Source organism: Temnothorax nylanderi, unplaced genomic scaffold (genome assembly GCF_030848795.1).
Source record: "Temnothorax nylanderi isolate EJ_2023f unplaced genomic scaffold, tnyl_v1.0 TNYL_tig0034_pilon, whole genome shotgun sequence".
In the NCBI taxonomy this organism is placed as follows: Eukaryota; Metazoa; Arthropoda; class Insecta; order Hymenoptera; family Formicidae; genus Temnothorax; species Temnothorax nylanderi.
In genome coordinates, this window is record NW_027249096.1 from 357,047 (window position 1) to 385,012 (window position 27,966).

General features: G+C 39.0%; 1 protein-coding gene across 12 annotated transcripts in view; it reads right to left on the reverse strand.

Moving 5' to 3' along the window:
- Rg (A kinase anchor protein rugose) overlaps window positions 1–27,966 on the reverse strand; it is a 303,530-nt gene that overhangs the window by 126,093 nt on the left and 149,471 nt on the right. For all 12 annotated transcript variants that reach the window (XM_071703158.1, XM_071703153.1, XM_071703160.1 and 9 more), the window contains exon 2: window positions 2,653–2,757. In XM_071703158.1, coding sequence (XP_071559259.1) covers window positions 2,653–2,757 — 105 coding nt within the window. The remainder of the gene's footprint in view (window positions 1–2,652; window positions 2,758–27,966) is intronic.

The following is a 27,966-nucleotide window of genomic DNA, read 5'->3' on the forward strand; positions in this document are numbered from 1 at the left end:
AGAATAAGGAAAATTTGTTCAGTTCTCCAGAATATACTATCAAAATATCGCACCATCCATAATGAATGTAAGACCTTCATATACAAAATTAAATATACAGGAAATACATTTCTTCAATTAATTTCAAGGATGTTAGTTCAAGATAATGTTAAATTAAAATATTTATTTAGTTACCGAAATATTTAATGTTTAAAACTGCAAAAAGTAATTTTTTTTTTTTCATAAAAATGTTATCAAGGAAAAACATAAGTGTAAGGAAAACATGAAGAGCAAGAAAACATCTTGTGTGTAATAGGTAGACAGACTCGGTTCGTACCTTTACGCCATGAACTGCATCTTAACGTTTATACGATCCTACCGCACTACAAACGAGCGTTTCTAGCCGCATACAGGATACAAATTAATTCTCATCTCAGCCACAGCTGCTAGATACGGCGGCTTTTCAGCTTTCGCATAAATCGCGGTACTGTTAGGAATTTAGAAATTTGGTAATTTAACCGGTGCGGAAATTTTTATTAGATAACGAATTCGCGTAAATCTGGTTTGAAGTTGAACTGTCTTCGCTGCACAAGCGATTGGTGGTTTTCGTTGATAGAGAAAAGGACAGGCGACCGCGGATGATTAGCGAAGGAACAGAACGTTCATAACTTTGTCTATTGTATCCATCTAGTTTAAATTTCTATTTACTTTCGCGCCAAAAGTTTGCAGCGAAGGGCTCAAGTGTCGTGTATGAGTTTGCGAAGAGCGACGAAAGCGTAAACGGATTTTCCTCCATCCGACATGGCGGCTAAGGACCCGCTATTATTTACAAAAGTTCGCCGTTCCTTACTTTCCTTTCTCGCCAAGTCGTACGCCGCTTTTAACGAAGCGAGGCGTACACGAACTTTGAAGATACATAGCAGATGGTGCTTTTTGCGGAAAGTCTTTCTCTTTAATCTTTGCACCTAAGCTTTGCGAGAGTACGTAGTTTGTTCCAAATAAAATGAAACACGAATTAATCATATGCAAACGCGTTTGTGCTAAATTAACGCGAAGTATACTCACATAATAAAAAGAAAAATCCGTTGCGAGTATTCTTTTTAAAGCTATAAGTTGCGTATCTGTTTTTAATTAAATAGAGCTGATCGAGATATTTGTTTTCTGTTAAAAATCGAGTTAAACAGAAAAATAAAACAAAAATAAAACAATAAAACAACTAACGCGTTTATTTTTTATTAATCAACAGGAACGCAGAGATTTTATCATATTGGAAAATTAATTTTCTCGTATAGAATTCGTTGAAATGGACTGAGCAATTTATTTCTGCCAGTAATATTTTGACAAATCACTAGTCCCTCTTGGTCAGTTATTTATTATATTCCAGTGCTCGATACGCATATGTCTACATCGATCAATATCGTTCAGATTACACTAGGCTATTTTTCTATTGATAGTACGATATCGCGAGATCATATTTTTTCCTCGCTGTGAATCGATGTACCTCTAGGTGCTTCACCAGCACGAAAAAACGGAGGATGCGGACGATGCTTCAAAGCGGTGATAAATCTCATGCTACGCGATCAAAAAAAAAAATTTCGTTCCTATTCGAGAAAAATTTGCCGTGTAATGGATTCCGATCTTTTTGTATGCCGAGATTGTGCGTGTCCTACGCCACGCGCGCTCTCTTTTTTGCGTCAAATATCGAGGTAGCAATGGAGAGAAAGGCAGAAAAGAGAGAGAATCAGGAATTCGTACATATGCTTTTATATTCCCAGTTTTCCTCCCCAATGCGTCATCATACCAGCATTTCGCTATTGCGATGTCAGTACAAAAAAAATCGTCCGTTTTTTTTTCGCATAACTTTAATTACCGCAGTTTTATTAGACGCGCTTGCAACGTACATGCGATGAACGGTATTGATCGCGCGTTCGTTTTTTATTGGAAATTTTCATATTCAGTAGTACAGCAAAATTATTTTATGACGACAAAAGGAATGGGCGCGCGATAAAGGAAGTTCTGCGATGGTATTAAAGAGCTGATCGCGGTAATATTAAAATATTTAAACGGTTAAATAATTGCCTTGCATTTGTGTTAAGCAGTACTTGCTATAGACATTTTATTTTTATTGATCATTATTACAAAATGAAAATTGAAACGTGAATAGAAATCCGCGATTCGGTTCTTTCTATAGAAAGTGTTGACAGACGGAATTAGGTGAACCAAATAGTGAGAAATGAGAAATCTCATAAAGAGATATAAATTGTTGTCTATTGCAAGAACCGTCAAGGCAACGAGAAGATTGAGTAGCTTGAGACTCTTCGATCAATTCCAACGCAATAGTGTAACTCGACTCTACTCGATGATATCCGAGAAGGATCTTAGAAAAGATCCTTCACTTTTCTATCTTCATGTTCTTCACATTCTCGATAACACTACGCTGCAAGAAGCGCGTGTATACACAAACACACACACACACACACACACACACACCTGTCATATATATGTCGCACATTTACACACACAATGGATTTTCAATTTCAATTACCGATATTGCGATATCGACGGTGCGCTCGTTTACCCGTACTCTCTACCGCATTCTCTCCCTGGATTTACGTTGGATATTTTCCGCGCGTAATTAATTCGACCTAGTTTAACATCACATCGCTCGCTTACCTGGAGATTGGGTGGGCAATGATCGAGAAGCTCCAGCATGTGCCTGATGTTCTGCGCGTCCTGTATCACGAAATTCAGCTCCATGTCGAATTCACCGCCCACGAGCTGCACATAAAAAAAAAGGAAAACACGTTGAAAACGTTGATAATTGTACAGCTGTATAATCCGCAGTGTTTTATGCGTAACAATGTCGACAAGGCAAAGTTCATTCTAACAGCATGTACATTATTAGCTCTTCTGCGTCCAAATATATGAGTAGTCATAAATAGTAACTCTCTGGACACAAACGGATCGGAAGTTCCCGGGGAAATGTATGTGGGGATAGCGTCAGTATTTAATCGCGGAAATGTTGCTAACTGAAAGCTTCATCGCTCGATACTCGGACGTACGTCAAACGAATGGTTATACGTAACGCCATTCCGTTATATCGAAATCCGGATAGTCACGCGCGGGGTGAAACAAATAATACCATTTTGACAACCAATCGCTGATTACCTTATGTTATTATCAACATTTTGGTAGAAGCATACCTTCCCGAATCCGAGAATGCAGCGTCGCTTTTGTCTACCTATAGAATCTCTTGGTTCATTAAATATGTTTCATGTTCGACGTTGAAAAACAATATCCGATTTACGCGATACGCATAAAATGAATAAATATCAGCATTTTGTAATATATGTATGGGCGAGCGAAAATTTGCATTGGATTATACATACATATTGCATCTTTTTAAGAGCATTACGGTATCGCTCGTTATTGCACATAAAAGAACAATGAATAAAAGCCACTTCCATTTCACGTTTTTTCACTCGCTCAAAAAATCTATATAACGTATGACGATTCGGGACGGTGGTCGGTGATCGTCTGGCGAAATTAATACGTATATTTAGATCGACCGTGTAATAACGATGTATTTTTAGGGATACCCAAAACGTTGCAGACAAAACATTTTGGACACGAAAAGTTTACGGGCTATGTCCGTTTGCGGTTCTTTTACTGGGACGACTTATATATAGCCGGACCGGAAGTGCTGCCTCTGCGGAGAGAGCGTAATTTCCGGACAAGTATTTCGCACTCATCCTCCGCGTTTCTTCTCTTTCTCGCTTTTCCCTGCTTCGTTTTCTTCCAGACGTACCGGTATCGATCATGAATTCCTTGTCTTCGGCGAGGTCATGACCAATTTTTACGAGCGTCGATCGCTCATAAAAATTCATAACTTACGCATCACCGTTTATAAAACTGCCTGTGCCGGCAATTGAAAGTAGAGCTTATCCCGGTTCAACGGTTTCGATCGAATCGGCACATCGGATCTTAACTTTACTCTCCGTTTCTAGAGGAGTTGTATTGTAAGCTGTGGGAGATTGGAATCGCCAGAATCGCGAGGAGCGTTGGTTTCGTTCTACATTCCGAAAGAATATTGCTGCAACTATTCTTCTGCGAAACACGTGAGAGCGAGGGCAAACTTTCCGCGAGTAGGAATGTTGCTCTTTCACCAAACTCGCAACTAATACCGCATTTGGCCGCCGTTAAAGCGTACACCGATGCCGCGATGTTGGGAAAATAGAATTGTTACAGAGGCACCGCGTTCGATAACGAGCACCGCTCGGACTTTCCCGCTTTTACCACGGTTTACCATAGCGTTCGGAAAGCTCATGTTGCGCGTAATAAGATGACAAAGTTTGCTACTCGATCTCGGGAACTCTCGAAACTAAAAGCGGTAATATCAACAAACATTGCGTTTGACTCGACTCTACAAGTAATAACAAGTAATTTCTGTGAGCGAGTAATCTGACGAATGATATGCCGGCAAAATTAACTAACGTGACATTTGCAAACGACAGAATATCTGTCATTACTAAAAAATCTGTATGAAATTAAATTGAAATTTTATCATAAAATAAATTTCAAGACGTATATTGTAATATTTTTTATATCGAATTATTTGACAAACTGTTTAATGAATTATATAAATTATCTGATATACTTTTTAATAAAGGAATCAATCGCTTTTCGGCATAATGTCTTGTTTTCTATTAATATTAAAATATTATTGTTAATAAAATTTTGCTACGGTTCTTTATTCCTCCGACGTTTACACGAATAATTGCATTAGATTAGAATGCCATAAAAGGAGAAACAGAATTTTCAAAGTACAGCCGTTTGGCGTTCTCCCAACTATTTACAACGCAATTACATTCTTGCATATGCGATGCACTGTGGACATGAGAATGTACGCCCGGAATTTAATTTAATTCTTTTTTATGTTATATGTACTGCTAGCTATCCCATCACCAAAAATTAAAACTATTTAATCAAAATAAAGTGTTATTTAATCATGTTTATGTTGGTAAAAATATTTTGCAACTATGTGATCAAATTATGCAACAGAAACATTTTTCTATAAAGTATGGAATATCTGTTATTAGAAAAAATAATCAGAGATTTATATCCAATTAATTTATGTGGATATTTCATGCTTGTCATTGTATGGAAAAGCTGGAATAGGGAGAGACATATGATGTGTGTAGATTAAAGTTTATATTGTAACGTATCAGCTCTTTCCGGAAATCGTTGATCCCTGGAGGAAAATAAATCTTTGCGTAATGGGAAGGGAGGGAGAAAGGTAGAGCATTATTGCCGATAGAGAGGGTTCAATGCCGCCAAAGCAATTTTTCGAATGACCGATATCACTTGCGCGAATCTTAACAGCCAACACCGTGCCGAGAATCGAAAAAATAATCGAATGACATTTAAAAAAAACTCGATTCGCAGTTTTCATCGTCGTATCATCGCATTAGATCGCTTAATCTTCCTGAACTCCCCTCTGTTCTATGACACATTAGACTCACCTACGGTTTCTGTAAGACAATTTTTATATAATTTTTATATAATAAAAATATAATACATTTAACATTAAGTTTGTTTTTGTCATAAACTTTGATTTCTTGTTAAAGTTGAGGATGTCTTCTAATGAAAAAATAGAAGAAATAGTAAATAAAATCAATCTTTATTTCTGATAATATGTTTGGGAGAATTACATGGTTTTCGGAGAAAAACGTCGGTTTTGTGTTCCGACGGTCTGAGAGGCCGTAGGGTGAGTTCGGAAAAGTTAAAAAAAAGAAAGTTATATTTTACGTAGAAAAAAGTAATTTTACTTATATCCCTTTGTGTTTCGATTTCAGAATTTGGATTGAACGATACAATTCAGATATAAAATAGTCCGACACTATTATATCTGCTCTCTTATTATTTGAAATCTATGTGTGTGAATCCTTCGTTCTTTGAATTTAGCAATTCCATTTTGGCTTTTATATCCCTATTTTGCAATGCACAAACGGCCACACGACATACGTAATGCAGTCGTGTACTAAACCTGAATGACGCTATGTATGTATGTATGTACGTGCAGCTGAGAGAAAACGGGGGCGGACAAACGAAAAGTGAGTCTCAACCGGCGAATTAAGGTCGACTGGCAGAGCTGACCGCTAATTAGATACCACTCACTTTTACACCTGCATATCCTTTGACAAAAACTGTTACGCAAGGCACAGCGCACATCTAACTTGCATATTCGACACTGAGAGCCATTAAGGAGTTGCGTACTTACAAAACTGGATGTATAAAATTATTTTAAATTGGTAATGACGTTATTTAATAAGTTTTCTTAGTATTTTACAATGAAAATATTCCAAAGCTTTTCTATAAACAAATTTAAATATATATATTATACAATTTAATTCTTTTACAAATTGAAATATATGACGATATCAGATAATCAGCGACAATTACTATGCGTAGTTACTAGTTATTTCCAATCAATTTAGTATTTTTGTTATCAAACAATTGAAACTTAATAATTCAATTTCCAACTCTCTTTATGGGTCGTTAAAGTGAAATTTATTATAATACGCTTTGCTTTATGATGCAATAATCGTCGATGCAAAGCGAGAGCAAATAAATTTTATTGGAAAATTGATTTATTAGTTGTAAACCGGTCCTTATTTGCGATGTACAAAGCACGGTGCGAACACGTTCGTGCTGTTTGTACTTGAAAAGTCTTTATCGAGTTACCGCAGAGACAAATCCTGTTTGTGAAATTTTAGACGTCCTCCATTTCCTCTGAAAATGTATTTCTATTGATTCTATATATTTGTATGTTTTTGACTTTAATTTATTGCTAAAAAGGAGAAAAAGTTCTCGATGCAGAAAAGATGATACATTTTTCTTCTTTTGAAATTAACAAGATATAACGTAATTAAGAATGCATAGACTTTATATAATGTATATCATGATTTAATAATTTAATGACTAATATAATATATTAAACGTTCACAAAAAGAATTGCGGAAATATGTATCACGGTCATGCGACGTGAGAGTCTCCTCGTATATCATCTTGCGGAAGACCCGAGGATCACGAGCGTTATATCATTTCTGTCAGAGTAGGCAAGCACGTCTAGCGGATCAACGAGCACGCATCTACTTTGGGATGTCATTAATCTGCATCGAGATCTGCATTTCAATCGCCAAATGATACGGTCCACTGTTCTATGCGCTCTGGTGAGACTTCCGCGAGATCTCCATCGGCCTTGTATTTACATATCGGTACAAGGGGCTACGGTTACGCGTTCTGAAATGTCGACTCTGTGACAAGTCACCTCTCGGGAACATAACTCTGACAATATGAGTGCAGCATTTGAATTTGTAATGCCGTACGCGACGATGCGCGTGTGAGTTACATGTCGCGCATACATGTCGAAGTAATCTCAGTCACGTTAACTGCGTAAAACACGGCGTTTTAACTTTCGTTTAATCTCGCAGAACGCAAACGTAGTTTCCCGTAAAATATTTCCGAAATATTTCCTCTTGGGTCCTTTTCATAGATTCAGAGCGTGTTAAAATAACGATAACTGCTCTCTTTCACTAACATACAATTTTCCTCATTTTACTAACTTTGATATAATGGTATTATAACAATACTTCGCTCTATACTTTATTCAATATTATTGCAAATCAATGTAATTCAATACTTTATACAAGTGTGTTCCACACTTGGTTATTGCATTAGTGAAAAGTTGAAATTGCGGGATATGCCACGTGTGTATGCAAGGAATATTCGAGCCGCTAAAGTCGTACCGTGTATGGATGTTGTTTTCTTCGGTTCACGGCCATTCGACCTAACATCGGAAATTCTCTTTGGGGCTACGCGCCAGGGGTTATTTCGGTAGGGCATTTGCAAACTGTGTCCCGGGAAATTTCAGACCACGCGTGCGCGCCTATCGCCGCTCACCCTATCTTGCCACTTTACGACTTTCGGCGACATTTGCTCGTAGTGTAGGGGAACGTGGATTTGAGTAATTCTCTCCCTCTGTTGTGGAATCGGGGGCTTCGTTGCTCCTTTCTAAACATTCCGCCACGTTATAACAGCGTCATTGCGTTTCCCATCTCAAGAAATAAGATCCGCAAAACTCGTTTTATTTAGATAATAATCAGGAATTATGTTCACTGTATAAATATTACTGTATAAACGCGTCAGAAGTTTTCAAAGGAATTTGTTTGTTCAATTATGCATACGAGAAAATTTACACTCAAATGCATTCTGACATTTCGAAATAATTACGGTTAACTAAAAACACATTTTCAGCAATATGTTTGCAGTTCTTGTTTTATGCTATTTTAAAATTGCAGCGTCAGCACTTGTAATGAATAAAATACGAGCTTAAAATGGTGCAGATTTACATGCTTTCATGTATGCTTATCTATAATGGAGAACAGCGGTCTTATCTCTCCATTTAGAAATAAGAGAAGATGCACGACTAGGAAGTCTGACATTCCGGGTGAACTATGTAACTCGCTCGCTCCTCTCCCGTCCCTTTTTCTTACGTTCGCGTACCCCACTTCCGTTCAACATTCATATTTACCTCGCGTTGCTTCTTAATTAGACCGTCATCTTGGATGGTTTTAAATTCACGAGCATTGTTCTTTCTTTCACGATTCACACTTTTAGTCGCCGGGTCACCGATGAATTTTCGCTGGGTCGCTGTAAATTTTTAAGCTCGCGACTTTTATTCACGAATATGGAGAAGAAAACAATTAATAACTTCCATCCTTCCCTTTGTACAGCCGCGCAAAAAGTATGAGTTGATATTTAACTCTCAACTACCTTGAAAAGCTGGAAAAATATCCTCATTTAATCGCATGTTATTTACAGACGTTAACGCGTACGTTTTGCAACGGTATAAAACCGAGAGTAAAACATTCATATTGAAGCATAAGAAACGCGAAGTTTTCAGGTCTCTATTGTTAAATACGCGTACAAACGCGTAAAAACACCGTGCAGTTGTTAGCTACATGCTTCTGCTCAAAGAGGACAAGTATGTTACGTGCAGCGTTTGTTACATGTCGGTGCCTTTGTGAAAACGGAGTTTCCACCGTAGTTCTAGATCCGGTAGCAGCGCATATCACGTTTCAACTATGTCGGTGACAGTACATTGACTCCGATGGGGGAACGTGATGTCATTTTGAGGAGGCCAAAATCACAGACTTCCGCAACTATCCGGAACAATCTGATAAGTAACATACATTGCGTCGATTACAGATCCGTGTAACACCGGGGGTCAGCTATTTACGTATGAACGGTACAGAGGAATTCCGCTGCGTTAAACCATGCTTGTTAATAGATCGCGTTATTAGGCAAGGATTATTAGCGACTATACCAAGCGAATTAATGGATATCATTCTATTGTCAGTGCTTTCGCCGTAGAGTGATGCAGATGGACGAAAACCAAGGATTTTGTTGTATACATCCGCGAATTAAAGCCCCCCCCCCCCCCGTTATAATCAGGTGTACGTAAAGCAACCAATTTCGAAATGTCAGAATGCATTTGAATGTAAATTTTCTCGTATGCATAATGCGCCGGTCGAAAACACGATAAACAGTAATGACAATGCGTACGCTTCGTTACGTACATTTGATTGAATCGTATTCATCGAATGATTGTTTATTCAAGTACGCAGGAAACCACGGTAACAATAGTTACGATAATAATCATTTCAATAACTCCCCAAAATTCTGCATAATTTGCTGCTGTTTATGTTCAAGTGTTAGCGAGGCGTGCATTTGACGGTATTTCGTTCGTTTTCCCCCGCTTATTCAACATGAAAAGGAATTAATAGGAGAAATTCTCCGTAATTGGACCACGAGGCATCGCCACGTAAGCACTCTGTCACTTTCTAGATTGGGCTAACGCACACCGCACACCGGACTCTGACATTCGCGCTGTCGTCAGGCGTCCTCGAACGTGCATCAGAGGACGTAATCTGAGAGCCGTCTCGAGCCGTTGCGTTGGTGCAAACTATCCGATTTGCATTCGGAGCAATGTTGAAGTCGGGGTCAATCTCACGGTTCCAGGGCTCAATGTGCGCTCCGCGTGCCAACGAATCCCGAGTCGGGATCATGTTTGGTAAATGCTAGATGATGTCTCTCCGTCCACCGTTGTGGAGTGTGTCACGAAAGTGAGATTACGAATCGGGTTTCCGTATGTCTGACATTACAATTAACAAAGCAATTATTGTCGGCTGTCACCGTGAATAACATAGACATCGCCTTCTTCCCATCTTCGAGAATAAACGGATCGATAAAATCGTGCTTAAATATTATCCTTATGTAGATATTATTGTAATATTTAGAAATCGCACAATTGAACTTTTCAAACCGACACTTGCATAAGAGAACTTACAAATTAAAATTATATTTTTTTCCTTTAAATACTTGAGAATTAGGCACACACAGAATCACGGATTGAGAATCATGATCCGTAAAAAAAGGAAGTAAATAAAAATAAGTTTTGCAGAGATTATTAATTCCTCGAGATTCGCCCTTCCGGTATTTGACCAATTGTGATAATGAGCGTGTAAATCTAATAGAGAAGTTCAGTTATTACGGTAATTATTAACAGTCAAGCGAAACATTAGTCTAGCGAATGTTTCAATGTCATCTCTGGAACATATTAGTCCTTTCTTACATTCCCTATTCTACTTAACGTTGTCAGGCGCTACCGTTCGCGTTCACGTACGGCAAACGACGACGGTGGCACTCACTCGGAGACGTTTCCTTAATTAATGAAACTTGTGACAATCCGCCGCGGATTGCATGCAGTATTTCCCCCGGCTTTAACAAGAATTCTACGCAATAGTGATGAAGGGGTCGTAAACAAGTCAAATAATGACAGCGCTGTGCCCTCTATTGGAGTCATCATTCTCTCTCATTACTGTTATGGGTTATATTCATTAGGAGAAATAGAAAAGGAACTGCTCGAAGTTATCGGGAAGTGAAAGGGATAACACAAGAGCCGGTAGGTTGAGATGAGAATGGTCGCGAGAGAAATCAGACGTGCGGTGTTAGTGTCTCGTTCGTGCGGGATTCTATTCATCGGTAATGATACCTCTTTTGTGTCCGATGAAAGCTTTGATCCCGCGATTAGTCCCAAGTATTTGGCAAGGCGAGTATAGATAATGACTCAAAATACCCTGAAGATAGGTTTCTAAAATAGCGTGCGCATATTGGATTATATATCTTTGTGATGATCAGTTTCGATTCACGATGTATGAACTATTTTCTTGTATGTCTAATATTAATCGTCGAGTCGCGCGCACGTGATGATTCATTGGTAAGACGATAGAAAGAGGGAAATGTTTCACTCGTAAGTAAGTGAAAACTTGAACGGACTCGATAGAAGAAGAAGAGGTCTAAAGTATACAGAAAAATACTACTGTCCTACGGTGAAGTCTGAAGTTTCTCGACACACTATATATCCTGTACAGTTACGAATAGTTGTATTCTAGAACGAGAGGAGTTTTCAATTATGCACAGTTCGAATGCTAGGTATTGCTTTTTCCCCGGCGCGGTGTCGGTAAAAGTAAAAAAGTTTCGGGATGCTGAGGAATGTTAGTCACGCATAGAGATTATTTAGCGAAACGGAAAGCAATAAGACAGAAAGAAAAAACGAAAACGTTTAATAATATTTCTCCTTAGAGCTTTTGTTGATTTGGAACACTCAGCATTTCATAATCTATAAAAGCGTTTAATTAATGAGAGATAATGCGTTTAAACTATATGCGACGTTGCATTCAATATCGTTTAATTCTGCGAAGCTCATCGTTTTAAACAAACTGTTAATTATGTACTAATGAGTTCGTGCTGTGATGAGAAATGAGAATTAGTTTTAGTTAAAACAAACTGACCGATAATTATTTTGTTATGAGGTGTATTGCGGAAATAATCCTTAACCTGTTTAGTTCTCTTCCATATCTTATATAATTAATAACCATTGCAACGATTGATAGAGCGAACAAAATGCCGATAAATATTGTATTTATATCACTGTTTAAAACCACTGTTTAAATCACTGTTAAAATCACTGTTTAAAATCACGGAACTGATTATATGATTCTTATTATCTCTGAAATAATGACTCTGAAATAGTCAAAAAATATTATGAACATTATTTATATTGTCAAAGCATATTCGTACATCATTCTAAACATTGTGCACTTTATATTTTTAGTATTCAGCTCTTTTTCCACTTAAGTGATGTTACCTTCCTTCGCATTCGCGCGTTCAATAAATTGATCGTCATCCAACCGTGATACGGCATGACATGTATCTCTTTCGATTGCCGTCTTTACATGTCAGAACACCAACAGAAAATTCCCGATAATACGACACGGCGCCCGCATAAAATACGAATTTCTAGTTTCGACATCAAAGTAAGGCGCGTACTCGGTGTTATGTAGTTCGTTGATTGCGAGCGACGAATCTTTATTCACGCAATTTTGGCAACCCTTTGAATCAGTTAATGGATTAATTAAAATAAACGCGAGAACGCCGGTTACAGGTCTGCCAGATTGATGAATGTCTGTCGCAAAACCGTGTACGTCATTATTTACAGTGAGTTGACATGCTTCGTGTCGAGAACCGAGTTCCGTGCTAAAATCGATCGGACCGGTCCTGTTTTCGCGTATTGTCCGTTCCCACGTATGGTTAACAATCTGTCGCTCTCTCACTCCTTCTCGATAAGCTTGTTAATTTTGAAATTTAAAAAAATAGTTGACCGAATGTAGATTTGAAACAATATTTTTGTTATATAAATGCGCGTAAAATGAAATGTAAAATAAAATGTACGAAATTGATTTCGATAATCATATTATTAAACAATAATATAAGTTAAACCTATATGATGTACAATCAATTAGAGAAAATGCTATTTATGGTCCGGACTGGATCTTGGTAATAATAATATTGTGTGACTTTTGTATATATTTTTTACAAACTCAGTAAACTGCGCGCCGATTTTTTGTCGGTCTTTAAAACATTTCTTTGGAACAGTAAATCCATATACTTAAATCGATAATCGATTTAACTTTTTAATGTTATTTAATGTTATTATAATAATAAGCATCCTGATTAAAATCACTGTAAAGAATTTATTGCGAAAAATGTCAGTCCAGCTAGGGCCACAAGACCGACAAAAAATCGACGTGCAGTTCAATGAGTTTGGAAAAAGTATACAAAATTCACGTAATATTATTATTAGGCTATCAAGATCCAACCTAACCAGGACCATAAATGGCATTTTCTTTAATTGATTGTATATTATTAAATATTTAATGTATAACTACGTAATTTTTAATCAGAATAATAGCTGTATAAAATTATGCATTATACCATTCAATATAATGCAATATAATAAATGTTCGGCTAAACTTGTGTGTAGTTCGCTCAATTTTATAAGCTCGCAGAAATAATCGATATATCGATATAGGGCACCAACAGAGTGAAATGGAGAACACAAATATGTACGAAACTCGAATTTGAACTGACGTTATAACGATAACTAGTTCATCCTTTTCACATCAAGGGTTTCGTACTCATCAAGGGATAATGACGATGTCGATCGATCTAATCCGTTCGAGTACTTCGTCCATAATTGATCGTGATTGGAGTGACTCATCTCGACGCAATGAAATCTAGCGATCCAACCCGTAGGCAGCCCGAGGTCTGTTTGTGTTTCTCGTTGTTAGCACTGTCGGCTACACATAGATCATTCATTCCGAAGTACAGTGTTTGCAGTGTGGAGGAATTTCCAATCGATAGGAACCTCTCGGATAGATACGCACACCATCGATCCCCGTTCTCTTCCTCCACCCCGCATACGAAACTCGCACCACTCTTTACTCAACTTATTTTCTGAAATATTTATTGACTATATTTTTATTCGAAAATATTGTAGATTATAATTTTTCCTAAAAAAAATGATTTAAAGGGAAAAAACCGATATTCTAATTATTTTTTTTACAAAGTTCTTTTAATTATTTTTCATTGAATGAATCAGGCAGTAAAATCCCAAAGTCACGAAGCTTAACAATAGTCATTTACATTACGCAGAAAATATATAGAATCGAAATAACGTTCGCGTCCCCTACAAGCTAAAATATATGCGTAGGGGAAATCTCGGGACAAACAAAACTGAGAGCGGCGGCATGTTGACGTCACGAGTGCGCCAGCCGAGCTTTTCAGAAGATCGAGTGCCGACAGGGAAGCGAGCGTGGGCGGTCGGCTTAATTGGAGGTGAGAGGGAGATCATAATTTTACGTCGCGACATGAGGGCACCGACGACGTCGGGGCGCCTGTAATTTGTAACCTGCGTGCTTTGAGAGGGCTACGCCGCACCGACGGACTGCAAGATCGCAGCATTAGCAGAGCAGGCAACCGTGCGTGGCATCGCATAATCGACCTCGACGAGCCATGATACGACGGGTAATCGACGGGTTTCAATTCAGAATGCGAAACATTTGCGCATGAATATCTAAGCTTGTCGTCTAATTCCTGCGCGCTGGTACTTTACGTCGAAACGTTAGTGTACCTACTCTCGCAGGAAGACGTCGTGAATCCATGAAAGCTTGCGGTTTTTACGATTTTCACGCAATAGCAATATACTCCCATCTTGATATCTTTTACTTTCATGTATCTAAATCTAAAAGCTTCGAGACATTAATAGCTATCTTATACTAATACAGCGAACTAGCAAATAATAACCCCGTCACTATTATAACTATGATCAATGGACAGAGTCATGCTCATATCTATGCATGAAATGGGAAGTCCCTGACGTCATTAGAATTCTAAAGGAATTGGTCTCGCGTCATATCATCGAAGGTGTAAATTATCACTTTATTTAAAAATTATACTTATTTGCTTATTTATTATTATTTTACAAATACAAGATCTTCTCTCTTTATCTTTATTGTCTATTAATCCTCGCTCGTAACTTGAACGATCAAACAATCAATCAATATCCGCTGTTAACGCATGTTGCAGCTAATTGATTAAAATGCATCGATGTGTGTAGATGACGTAGCGAAACTATTTGCGTAAAGATTCGCATGGGGATCGATTCGGCAAGCGGAGAACCAAGTTCTTACCGGGATGTACATCCAATGCCAGTTTATACTGGGTATTGGTGCTGACAGTTTGCTTTCGAATTCAGGACGCAACGGTTGTATTTACTGGGACATCAAACGCGAAAGTATAGAATGCACTCTGTTCGACTTTTACATTTAACGCGTCTAGTTCGCAGCGCCTAGGACTCTATCGACTATCGCTGTGCAAATAATCGCATATGCATGATTTCGACGTTCAACGAATACGTTATTTAATCGAACAACTCAGATATATCTTTTATCAAAGAAAATATGATACACATAATTTTAAATAATATAAAATATTTTAATAATATAGAATAAACTTTCAAAGTAAAAGCCCAATAATTAAATTAAATATTTCTTACATTAGAAAACGATTACGACGAAAATTGAGGGCCTTCCTGCAAGAGAGATGCAAGTCGACTTACATCCCTATTGGTTTTTTTTTTTTTTCAAGTAAGATAAGTAAACTTACAACTAACGAAATAAATACGCTCGATGAAGCAAACAGCTAAACAAATAACAATGGCCAAATTTCGAGCAAAAATAGGTGTTAACATTTATATATTTAAAATACAATAGTACAATCGAATTAGTTTACGTTTGTAAATTCGACTTTAATTATGTATATGCGGTTCTGAAGAAGACCAAGTATGGTCGAAACGTAAACTAATTCGATTGTACTATTGTATTTTGAATATATAAATGTTAACACCTATTTTTGCTCGAAATTTGGTCATTGTTATTTGTTTAGCTGTAAACTTACAACTTTTTATAGGTTTGATGAGCAACAAAGAGCGCAATCAAAAAGCGTTTTCTAATTTTTATTTCTACTTGACTACTTCAGAGTTAAAGTACTGTAAATCGGGGCCAAGTAAAATAAAAACAAAAGAGAAACAGAGGAATGTAAGAAAACTTCTACGATACGTCAGTTTTACATGGACTTGACTGAAGAAGCCCATAAAGATTGTGATACATCATCGCACCAATGAGACTCTGATTTGGATATTTAGATAATTTTTATAAATTGCAATTGATTTTTTTGTATTATATTTTTATTTTGAAGTGACATAAATAATGATGTGTTTGCATTTTTTCCCCGAAGTATTATATATTGTCATGCAATGGGGTTGTAAGTATCAATAAACAAAATGTTTTTTCTTACATTTTTTACAATATGTTAAAATAAATATTTTTATTTACAAGTTTATAAAAACTTCCGAAAAAATCAAGATAAATTCTTATAACGCAATTTTTTATTTTAGTAATTTTGCTGTTACTGCAAAAAAAATAAAAAGTTATTTTTCTCAAAATAGAGTTTCTCGACTTACATTTCTCTTTCATAGAAAACCTTAATTATAGCGAGTATTAAACTAAAAAAGTTCCGATGTTATAAATAAAAAGTACTGCGTGCGCGCGAAATACGCAGAAATATTCGGTATTAGATTATAAAAAGGTTTCGGACGTACACAAATTTGAGCTCAACGAAATCTCACGTGTACGCTAATTACTAGAATTTCCGGCGATTCCCGACAGTTACACATTTCTATAATAGTGGAAACTTTGTTAATGCGTGGATTTAATCAAAATACGCCAAGAATAGTTTATCACGCCTCAGAAATTACGAGCGTTATGCAACGCTGGAAACAGGTGTGCTATTCGTACTAACCATTATCCTATATTTTTTTCTCTCTTCATTTGCACGCCTCGGCAATGCCATTTTCATTTCTGCGCGGTGGGAAATTCCGCAGAGCGCTAACGGACGATAACGAGCAAATGTGAGTAGCAAACCGCAGATTTAATGATGAGAGTGCTGGTGTCGACGCGTAGTTGCGCGATTCCTTTAGCAATAAATATTCCCGGCGGTAGCGATACAAAGTTAGGATCGTAGTTCCGTGAAATATATTTGCGCGCTAATTTTTCTCCGTGCATTTTGTTTCAGATAACGAAAGATAACGAGAGATAACGTAGATATCCATCGTAGATACCCACAACATATTCCATGCACGATTTCGAAACTCTTGCAGAATTCCAAAATCACATTACTCCCGTCGTGTAAAGGACGCACGCTAGATCGCATATGTCGAATTGCATTTCCGACGAACATTGCACAGATGCATTTAATGATTTTATTCACGAACACGAGCACACAACGTCGTATTCTTATCGCACCGCGTCACAAGGTGCGGCCGAGTGCTTGCTGCAATGTCCACCGTGAAGTGCGCGAACGATAAAAGCGATGAGAGAAAAGTCGGCGAAAACGCGCAAAAGCGGTAGGCGAGAATTGTGCATGCGAAAAAGGGGTAAAAGGAAAAAGAGGGAACGTAGCTGCAGGCAGCTAGGTTACAATGCAAGCGCAGATGCCGCACTAGGAAGTCGGTGAGACGTAGGAAGACGACAGTTTGTCTCTGAGGGAAGATCAAACGGAGCGCGAGGTCGAAAGGCTACGTCTACGTCTACCATCCAATAGCCTTCCCCTTTCTTTTTAGAGCCCCTTTTTTCTCCGTATTTCCTACCGCTTCTATCACTGACGCATCCTATCTACGAGTCCGTTCTCCTGGATGACCGTTCCGCGAACGAGCGCAAAATCTGATTCTCAAAGTTTCATTACGCGTGACATTTAATTTTCTCTCCCGGCATGTCAAACGGGCCATTCCACTCGACCTGTTATTATTTTAGCGCTAGCCTTTCCCCTAATGAAGATACTCTGCAATTAACTTGGAAAATTAATCAACAAACGAGCGAAATTATTAACGGACGATATTTTAATTTGAAATTTCGTTAACGAGAAATATATTTATTGTCGTAAATTAAAATATTCCGCTAAAAGATGTGACGTAACACACCTTTTTGCTACCGCGAAGCGGAGAGTGGTACAATAGGTCGTTATCGTCACCCTCCGCAATCATACGGCAGGATAACGAGAAAAAGTCCGAGTGGAAAGCCCGGGGGAAGTTGAGCGGCGGGAATAAAAATCAACCATCCAAATTTGAGCGTTATAACTTTCATCGTTCGTTCGCTGTTTGCCTAGGTTCACCTAGTCCGGTCAACGGCGATTGCCGACGAGATAGAAGGAAAAAAGACGAGAAAGTCGCAGTGTTCGAATGAACCCTGTATCGAACACTTCTTTTCAAATAGATTGCACGCGAGATGCATGCGTATTATCTGCGTTGCATTCCGCCCTCTCTTTTGTTGCCTTCGTCGTTCGCACGATGAAACCGTCGCACCAACGTTCCTCGACGATAAAGTGAGAAAATCATGATCGAAATCCTTTTCTCGATGCGAGCAAACGAAAGAATGTCGATCATCGTGCGGGGAAAATCAATCGCCCGTCCATCTTTATCGGTCATGCGCTGCATCATTATCGCAAGAGCGTCGAATAAATAATGCGCGTAGCGCTCGTATAACACAATGGAATTATTCAGCGATGTGAAATTTCCGTTCGACACGGCGGTTTATATTCACATCGTGTATGCCGTCGCGATAAACTTTTCATCAGGGTCTTCCATAATTCCGCGGCACAATCGCCAGGTACCAAGGATGTCGGGCGCGGGTGTATTATCGGGTTGAGAAACGCCGAAATGCAGTCGCTGTATAATTCGGGGCGGTCTCGGAACCGCCTCGAGCGAAATAGGTCAGTACATCGACAAATGTACAGAGGCTTAGAACGTGTACATACAAAATTCTACTGCGCAACATACCCGTCATGTAATTAGGCTCGTGGAAGGTTTCAACAAGGCCGGTTGATAATTGTCGTGTCTTGTGGTCTCGTTAACGATATCGCGCGCATGACAACGCTACTTAGTAAGTAGTTGTTAGATAACTGTTAATGAGTCATTTATTTCAGAAGAGTTACCTGTATTCATTACCACTTTTTACGTGATGAAATAAAGAATATAAGAACCTTTTTTTTTAAATGCATAAGAAAAGATGTATTTTATACTTTTAGATAGCATTTACACAGAAGGGTAAAATTAAAGAGAACATATATAAAATATTATTTTACGAGTCGTAAATATTTTCTATAAATATTCATACGCAAAACGAGTATTATCGGCGCATAATTTTTTTTCAAATACGTAATATCGAATATTTTCACGGCATATTTGGGATTCAGGGTAATACCGTCTCGCAGTCATGCATATAAATTACGCGAATACGCGGCCTTATTACCGCAGTTGATTTCCACCGAGTATTCTCAGCTCGGATCAATCTTGAAATAACGAGTATTATCCGACATATCCGGAGAGTGGCCGATATCGAGTAGCCCAATATCGTTGAACGAACGGGGCAAGCGGTTTTTCTATTTCCACATCTCGTTCCGTGTACACCGCGTAATCAAATTCAGCTATTTCGAGAGCAAAGAAAACGCCGGACTGGCGCGCTCGAGAGGGGAAAAAGTACGTCGGAAGTATCGTGTGGACGTCCCCCGTTGAGGGAGGATGAATAAACAAAGAAATATCGCGAGGGCAAACTAGACGATGCTAAGAGCTCCATCTGTGTAGATTTCGTCCCCTGCCGTTACCTCGGTCGTTCGCCTTTCCAGCTCGGATGTCCATTTCGCTCGTCGATTCAGATAAGGCATTAAAGGCGTAGCACTTAAAGTTCGCCTTCGTGCCCGAGCGGCGCCATTGAAGCGTTTATGCCACGCCGTAATTCAATTTATATCGCCGTTGCGTGGCGCGCAGTCGAGTAACGCCGGCAGCATGTCGGGGATACGCATCGTACGTGTACGCGACACAACGTGTTGTGACATACGTCCAAACTACACGCACTTACGAACGGCGCGCAATCGAGCACGCGGCTGCCGGCTGGTGCTCGTTTGGCTCGCGGTTTCGTGAGTTTGCGGCTCGATTCGGATGTGCCGCGCCATAGGCTGAACACCGGATTCTAATCAATGAAAAGCGGCATCGTTTCATCGATTTAACTGTCGGCTGCAAACGATCGCCTTTGTCCGATTGCAAAATTCGTATCGTTGCAACCGTGCATCCCAATTTAAATCGCGTTCCGCCATTGTACCGTACGTCGTGCCGATCCGTTTAATTCCGTGCGCTCGCGCAAATTATTTTTAACTCACTCGTACATGTATTTGGAAGCGTCACGTGTAAGTCGGCAAAAACACGCGGCATGAATGCAAATATGTAATTCTAATTATGCTCCAATTAGCCCCTTTGTACTCGTGTCTATTCGTTCGCAATTAATGATAATTAAAGAATGAAAAGTATAGGCTTTTGGAGCGAATGAAAAGTATAGGCTTTTGGTTTCATTATATAATCATTAAACAGACCCACGGTTATTTATTATAATAGTTTATATACATTTGCGTTTTCTCAATAGAAGCATAAATCATATAACTTTTTTCTTTTTATGTCTGTATGTGATTTGTGTATGTGAAAAGAGAGAAATTATCTTTCTTCTTTTTCAAAACAAGGCTGTTGCGTCAGAAAAGAATCCGAGATCCTTTTCATAAAAATGTCATGCAATATGTAGTAATGAATCACCCAGGTTATGCCATGCTAGTTAGCGCGAAGTATCGCGTAAAGTATGAAATAAACATCACGTCGCGACAAACACCATGAAACACTGTTGTAGGTTCTATTTTTATGCCGACTGTATAGAAGCCGCGTGTATCGCTGCGTGGGATTGATTCCGTGCGGCACGTGGGAAGCGAGGAAACATGTTTTTCGCGTCTATTTCTGCTTCGTTATCTCGCCGGCAAAGTTCGAATTAAAGCTCGTGGCAGCGTCTCTATATCGTAAGTGAATGGGTAGGTGAGGAAAAGCATCGCATCGCTAATGAAATGACGTTCTTCTGTCGTAACCGCATCCACCCGTGCAGAACTCGCAAGTCACAAAGTTGCGTATAAAAAATCGTTACTGGTCCCGACAGTTTGCGGCTACGATGTTACTTGCGTATAAATTTTTTTTTCTTTCTCCTATACTTCTCATAACGCCATAAATATCACCGTGTGGCTCATACGTGTGCAGTATGACGTCAAAAAAGCGCGAGTTGGATTGTACGTCATGTTATACAAATATCAAGTATATATATGTAAATGACTAACCACGTCACATGCATGGACGCGTGTTTGGTCTCGTTTCGGGTTTTTTAATATATTTTTTTATTTGAAAAAAAAGACGTGTATATCGAGACATAAAATTGATAACGCGTCGAAAACTGCGGTTCAGGAATTAAAAACCTTATCGTGTCATATTTTGTATATCGCAAATGTGCATGTTGTTTACTTTCAAACCTTAATATATATATAAATTATCTACTTGTGCTTATAGTCGAAAACTTTGTTGCCTATTTTCGTCACTAGAAATCTAAAAGAAAGTAAGTCTCAGTAACATCGCTATTTTTACTGAAACATTTTTTGACATATCTAGAATCTATTTTTTTGTTATTAAAAATTACAATTTTTAAGTGTTTCTCTCATTATACATCTTTGTATATCTTTAAACAAATCTCGAATCTAATTTTTGTTAAAACAGAATTCGTTTAAGATTTACTTAATTATGAGCTTTTTGTCCATGATTCGCAATCTTAAAACTAGACTGGAGTTTTTAATTTCCGATATTAACTAACTCCGTAATTGCTTTTCCCGTCCAATTTTGGCGGACGAAAAATTGACTCCACATTCGTCAAAGAATCTGTCATTACCAGAAAACGCTGTAGGATATAAAAAATAAGTATAATATAATATACACACACCCACACACACACTCTCTCTCTCTCTCTCTCTCTTTCCCTCCTCCCTTTCCCTCCCTCCGCCTTCTCTCTGTTTATTTGCGTGCGACGGAGTTGAAATTCATCAAATCAACGATACATGTGTTACGCGCGGTTACCCCACTCTTGTTCATCCCCCCCGTTCGCCATCATCGGGCTGTACCTGCTCTCGCTCGTCTCATTCAACTTCATTCGCATCCCTCGAATCGGATTTGCGTCACGACCACGGTCGAGGCGGCGAGGTATCAAGGATTTATCGACATTTTCAAGTGGGCTTCGGTATTTTCAATTATACCGTGCACATTCCCCCGACTCCACCATATTCTAAGAATAATAATATGAGCTCGTGATAGCGCCGCTAAGATTTTCAGGAGCTCGCATTATAGTGTAGACGATGTAGTCTCGTACTGTCTGAAACAGACAGCTCTTGTGATACGTACCATTAAATAATTAAGAAATTCTATTGAAAATGCTTGCATTTAATGTTGCAGATATTTATGGTGATATTTTTCGTTTATAATTCAATCTGAAATGCTGGATTTATGTGAAAATTGCTATTAAAAAAGCGCATTGTTAGGCATCGTTTTCCGATTTATCAATTTATCTGACAACCTGTCGATTTGCATGCATGACTTTGCAACGATCCACACAGAATTGAAGGCGTCTTGATGAAAAATCACGTTCGTCGCTCACAATTTTTGTCAGAAATGAAAAATTCTCGTGACAACGACGACACAGCGGTTACCGACCATTTCGTTGGTGAACCTCTCGCGACACCCGATTGTTTCAATAATAAATAATGATGTAACGCGACCATTTCTCAAATACGCATTTCACTGATTTGTTACCCCATAGGAATAAAGACGCTCGAGTAATACGTAAATCCTAAGAAACGACAGACGCATTTATCGATCAATTGACGCTGATGTTTGTTTAGAAAAGGGACAGACCAGAATCATTCCGGGCAAATCCCTCGTTTCTAAGGTACACCATAAGAAAGCTCGGCCGCGGCAATCCTGCGTCTGGCATGAGATACGGGTCGTTCTAATGGCCGGGCTTAGCGTCTCCCTGCCACACAAAAGTCCGTTGCCAAGCAAAAATTCATTTTCGCAGCCCGGTGTCGCCTCGACTGACGCGAAATGATACGACGACGGGCGGTAGGGGGAGGGGGAGGGGGAGGGGGAGGGGGGGGGGGGGGGTGGAAAGGAGAATGGGTGGAAAACGAAGCGGATGGAAAGAAAAAGTCAACGTCATAGCGCAGTATTTGTCATGGGTAATGGCCTGCGTCGTGTCGACGAGAGCCGGCCTTCGTCGTTAACTCGTTACCGTCCCGGTAATCCGACGGCGCTATGCGTGGAGGCGCCATGGCGAAGTCGACCTTTGTCACGGCGCCCTCTTTCGCTTCGTCTAGCTCGGTAACATCGATTAATCACGTTCCGCGCGTCCCCGGTTCCCTCCCCGGAACACCCCGATTCTGGCCTACACACGCGACCCGTCCTATCGCAGCCCACCCTATTTTCCGCCACCGCCCCGTCCCATTTCCGTTCTATCAGTTTCTCCCCTTTTTTTTTGACCCGCTCTTATACTCGCCACCCGCAAGCGTGCGCGCGCGCGCGCGCTCTCGCTCTCGCTCGCGCACATTATCCCGGAAGTGCATTCATCGGACAAAAATGAGATTTCGCGAGCCACCATATCGGACCTATACGCTACCTACGCAGCGTTTCGAGTGCTTCGATTATTTCTCGTAAAGCATGGAGGTATTTCGAGAGTGTACGCTATGTAAAACGTTGATTTTGCATCGCGATGATGCTGCGATCGCAATGCCATCAAATTGTATTTTTGCATCGTATATTGAGCGATATGAATTTTAGAAAACGTGTTCTTTACATAGAATGCTGAAAATGTTGTAATGTATTCTGCGAAATTTTTAACGTTAAAATAGAACGATTTTTTTTTCGAACAAGAAGCAGCGGGGTTTTTGGTGATTGAGATAGTCGGCAGGCTAACGTTTCTAACAGCTTTATCCGGCCATTGAGATGTACCTGAACGCAATTTATTCGGTGGCGAGCAAAAAAATGCTCCCACGTAAAACGATTTACAAATCCGGAATTACTATCCAGAGTATCCGTGCTATCGAGCGGGGATTTAGATTTCTGTCGTAGGCGGCCAGTGTATTGGATAACAAAAGAAAGGAAAGAAAATGGGGAAAAAAAGAGACACGGTGGATTCTAGAATAACGGTCATAGAGGGATGGAGTTCGCGTGACGTAAGGCGAGGCGGAGAGGGAAAAGAGAGGGAAAACGAGTGAGAGAGAAGCTAGAAGAAATTGGTAGGGCATCGGATTTAATTGGAGAATTCTCGACGTTCTCTCCCTTTCGGCTTTTCCTCTTTTCCACTCGCGCTCTTATCTTCATTACCCATCAGCGGTTTAGTTGTGCCGCGAAGGTCGACCGGCTTTCTCTCGCCAGATGGAATTGCCGAATATTTCGGTAGTATCTCAAGATATCTGTGGCCCGAGGCGAGACGCGGCGAGCCGTGATTTTGGCCAGGCTTAACTCGATAAGCCTTTGCTCGCGGTTTTGCGGTTGCCTGGAGCCGAAGTGTCCTCCGGGCGCGTTCATCGTGGCTGCTCAAGGTAGTTTCGAAAATGATGAGAGTGAAGCGATGCACCCCGATTAACGATCGCAAAGTTCAAAGGCTTCGGACAGTTTACCTTGTGCGCGCTCCAAACTTATGCCGTTCTCGCGCATGAATTGCACGGAGAAAAATATTTTAATCGAGTTGCGTTTAAATATTTTATACCGTTGTGATAGGTATGTATATCTACGAAAATGGTTCGTCACGGAATATTTTACTATTACTTGAAATTCTCTTCTTTCAACGCAACGCGATGCGAAGGTAATCTTTCTCGTTGTAAAGCGATTTAGTTTCGTCATGAATGCGAATAATTTTGAAATCTTAACTTTGCGAATCGGTATTAAAGATTATGCATTCTTCTATTTTCTTCGTTTTCGCACTATCTGCATTTTCTTCCTTCCCTTTACGCGAAGAAATTCCTTTTCCGAGAGTTTTCAAAACATCTTCATGTAATCTTGCAATACATTGTGCTTTGCTATTTTAACTGTGACAAGAGCAAGTCTCAGGAATGTCGTCTAGTTTCTATTATTATCATGGTTTTGCTCTTATTACGTTTTTATACAGGATGAGCTCACAGGACGTTCTAATATAAATTCGTGCGGCTTGAATAGATATCACAAACGCGCGCTTTTTTGACACAATCTTCAATTTCCCATAAATTTTCTAAAGCGCTCGATGACAATCTTTTCTCGACGCAACGAGGAGGAAAGTCTGTCCGTTGTAAGCAAATTGACGTTTATCATCGCGCTTCCTAGATTTTCAACATTTTCCAGGACGTTAATTCTGACTTCAATTGCTTGAATGCACGCTTCGCCGCGCTTGTCAGACGTTGCCGTATATTCCACAGTCCACAGCTTTGTAAATATCTCTGCGCGCTTCATATATTCAAAAGTAACCATCGTCTTAAAATTACAAATATATTAAATGCGCATAAATATCAGCGAGTGCTCCTATGTATTACTTGTGATTAAAATTTTTGCTGCGATATATTTTCAAATAGAAACATTTTCGTTTTGCACATCAGTCAAACAGATATCTACATCGTATTAAAAAAAATATTAGAAATGTCTAACTTTAATGTATTTGGCTCATATGTACATTGATTTTATATGACTGTTGCTACTGTTACATCTCTGCATCGTAAGAAAGTTAAATCGCATCGTACAGCTTCATCTCCTTAACAAATCACGTAGCAAAGTTCTCGGCAGACGGCTGCGCTGCATTCTCTATTATGTTGTAATGTGGACATATTGTGGGGCTACGTTGTGCGAACGTCATGCTTGCACAATATAAACTTGTATTAATTTCACATTCTGTTATCATCCTGCTACAACTGTTACGTTTATTAACCACGCCTCTAGCGCAAGGATTAAAGAGGCGCGTTTGAATATCTATATTGCAAATAAATATGTTGTTTGCAATGCCGATATCCGAACGTACGTATGAATGATACATTGATATTATTGTTAAAAATTCAAAGAACGATTCTCTCGAACGAAAACAAGAGAGAGCCATGCGGCATATTCTTTATTCAAATTTATTTTTTTTAAATCAGTGTAATATGAAAAGTGGGAGAGAGAGAGAGAGAGAGAGAGAGCTCTCAAGCTTTTGAAGCGGATCTCTCTGTGCTGCAATATGCTACCGTCAATATTTTCACGACAACAGCGAAACTAAATAATTTGTTCAGACGTTTCCCAGATCCCCCGGCATTTTATTTTAATTCGAATCAATATGTGTTGCTAGTTACTGTATTTATTGCAGCAAATTGGTTATATATGAAATGATGCCATATTTGTGCAGAAATTCACATCTGGCACATATTTATATACCTTCTCTTTTAGCACATGAATTCCGCTCGTCATCGACTCGTAAATAAATCGATAATATTGGTCTCTTATGATCTCTTAAATACGAAATAAAAAGGAAGTGGGATTTTACATTAACATTTTGTGCGATTTGAATATATAGGATACTAAAACAATTATATTTCCATTTGTGAAGAGATATTAATACGTTATATTAATATCATATGCATTCATAACCTATTCAAAATAGGATAGGATGTAAAATTCTCATTAATATAAATTATTGTGAAATCCACCGATAACGCTTATTAACATGCGCGATGAACGTGTATTTTTTGTTTTTGTAAGAGAGGAAAACGCGAAACGAAAATGCCGAATTTTCAGCGCGTAATCTCTTGCCGCGAACAAAACTCAGGGACTGTTACCGGGGATATGGAGGTATTCGGTACGAAATATATTTAGCTTCGGCAACCAGCGAGAATTTATTTGCGTTTTATTGACAGTTGAAAATAAATGGGACCACGCGGCACTGGGAGCCGGGACTGGATTGCTTGTATTGCGCAAGATTTTAGCGGACTATCTGTCTACTTCGCGTCCTTCGCGCCGAATTACGTTGCAACACTCATTTAATTGCAAGTGTTTTCGAATAGTGGCTCGAGGGGCGTGATGTTTATCGAGCTACGATTAAGGGTAATAATATTTTCCGCGGGAGCTCGATGTTCCTAACGAAACTTTCTTACGTAGGAAGGCAATTAGCATCTTGCTACTCCCTTTTATGCAAAGTACCGGGGACGCACCGAGCTTAGGTATATAAAATGAACCTCTCAAGCGAGCAGACCAATAAGTTCTATTCAGTTTGATATAACTGAGTTAATTAATTGTTCGAAGTAATTAGCATCGTAAATGAGTTTTGTCACTTTCGTCCCGGAGGCAATCGTCACTTTTACTCCGCGGTACAAGTTAAAAAACTACCAGTGGCTTTCATCGTAATTCGAGTGATGACATGTAGTCAGACTTTTTTTTCGGATTTGACATTTTATTTTTAGTACAACACAATTAACCTTGCGACCTTCCTGTTTTATATATTCTTCGCTAAATCAGACTTTCGCAATTCTACGTTAGCGTTATTTATAGCTATTTAAAATCATACTGCACATTATTTTCTATCACATTAATAAATATTACTGACAATGAATTATATGCGCGGATATCGAATTTAAAATAATTAGGTATAAGTCTGCTATTTCACGCGAGCGTCATTCTGGTGACAAGTTCTTCCATTGCATGAAAAAATAATGGATGGAAATTTTGAGTTATAATCAAGCACAGCAGATGTCGGATTTAAAACAGATTTGCGTATAACTGCGATTTCATATGTACTATTCCGGTATTATTTTTCGGTCTATGAGGAATTCATTCGTTTACATTGGAATGAAAATGAGCATCTTCTAGAAATCCCGAATTGTAAAAATATACAACGGTAGAAAACTCACGTGTTTACAAAAAAGAGCTCATTGTTTGCGCAAATACTTTGAAAGTAGTATCAGTAATGCGTATTTACTTCAGCGCAAAAGCCGTCTTGGCGGAGAAATAGGAATGAACATTAGTTCAGAACGGCTATCTTCATTAACCCCGCGACCAGGGAAAGCAGCGCTCGTTAT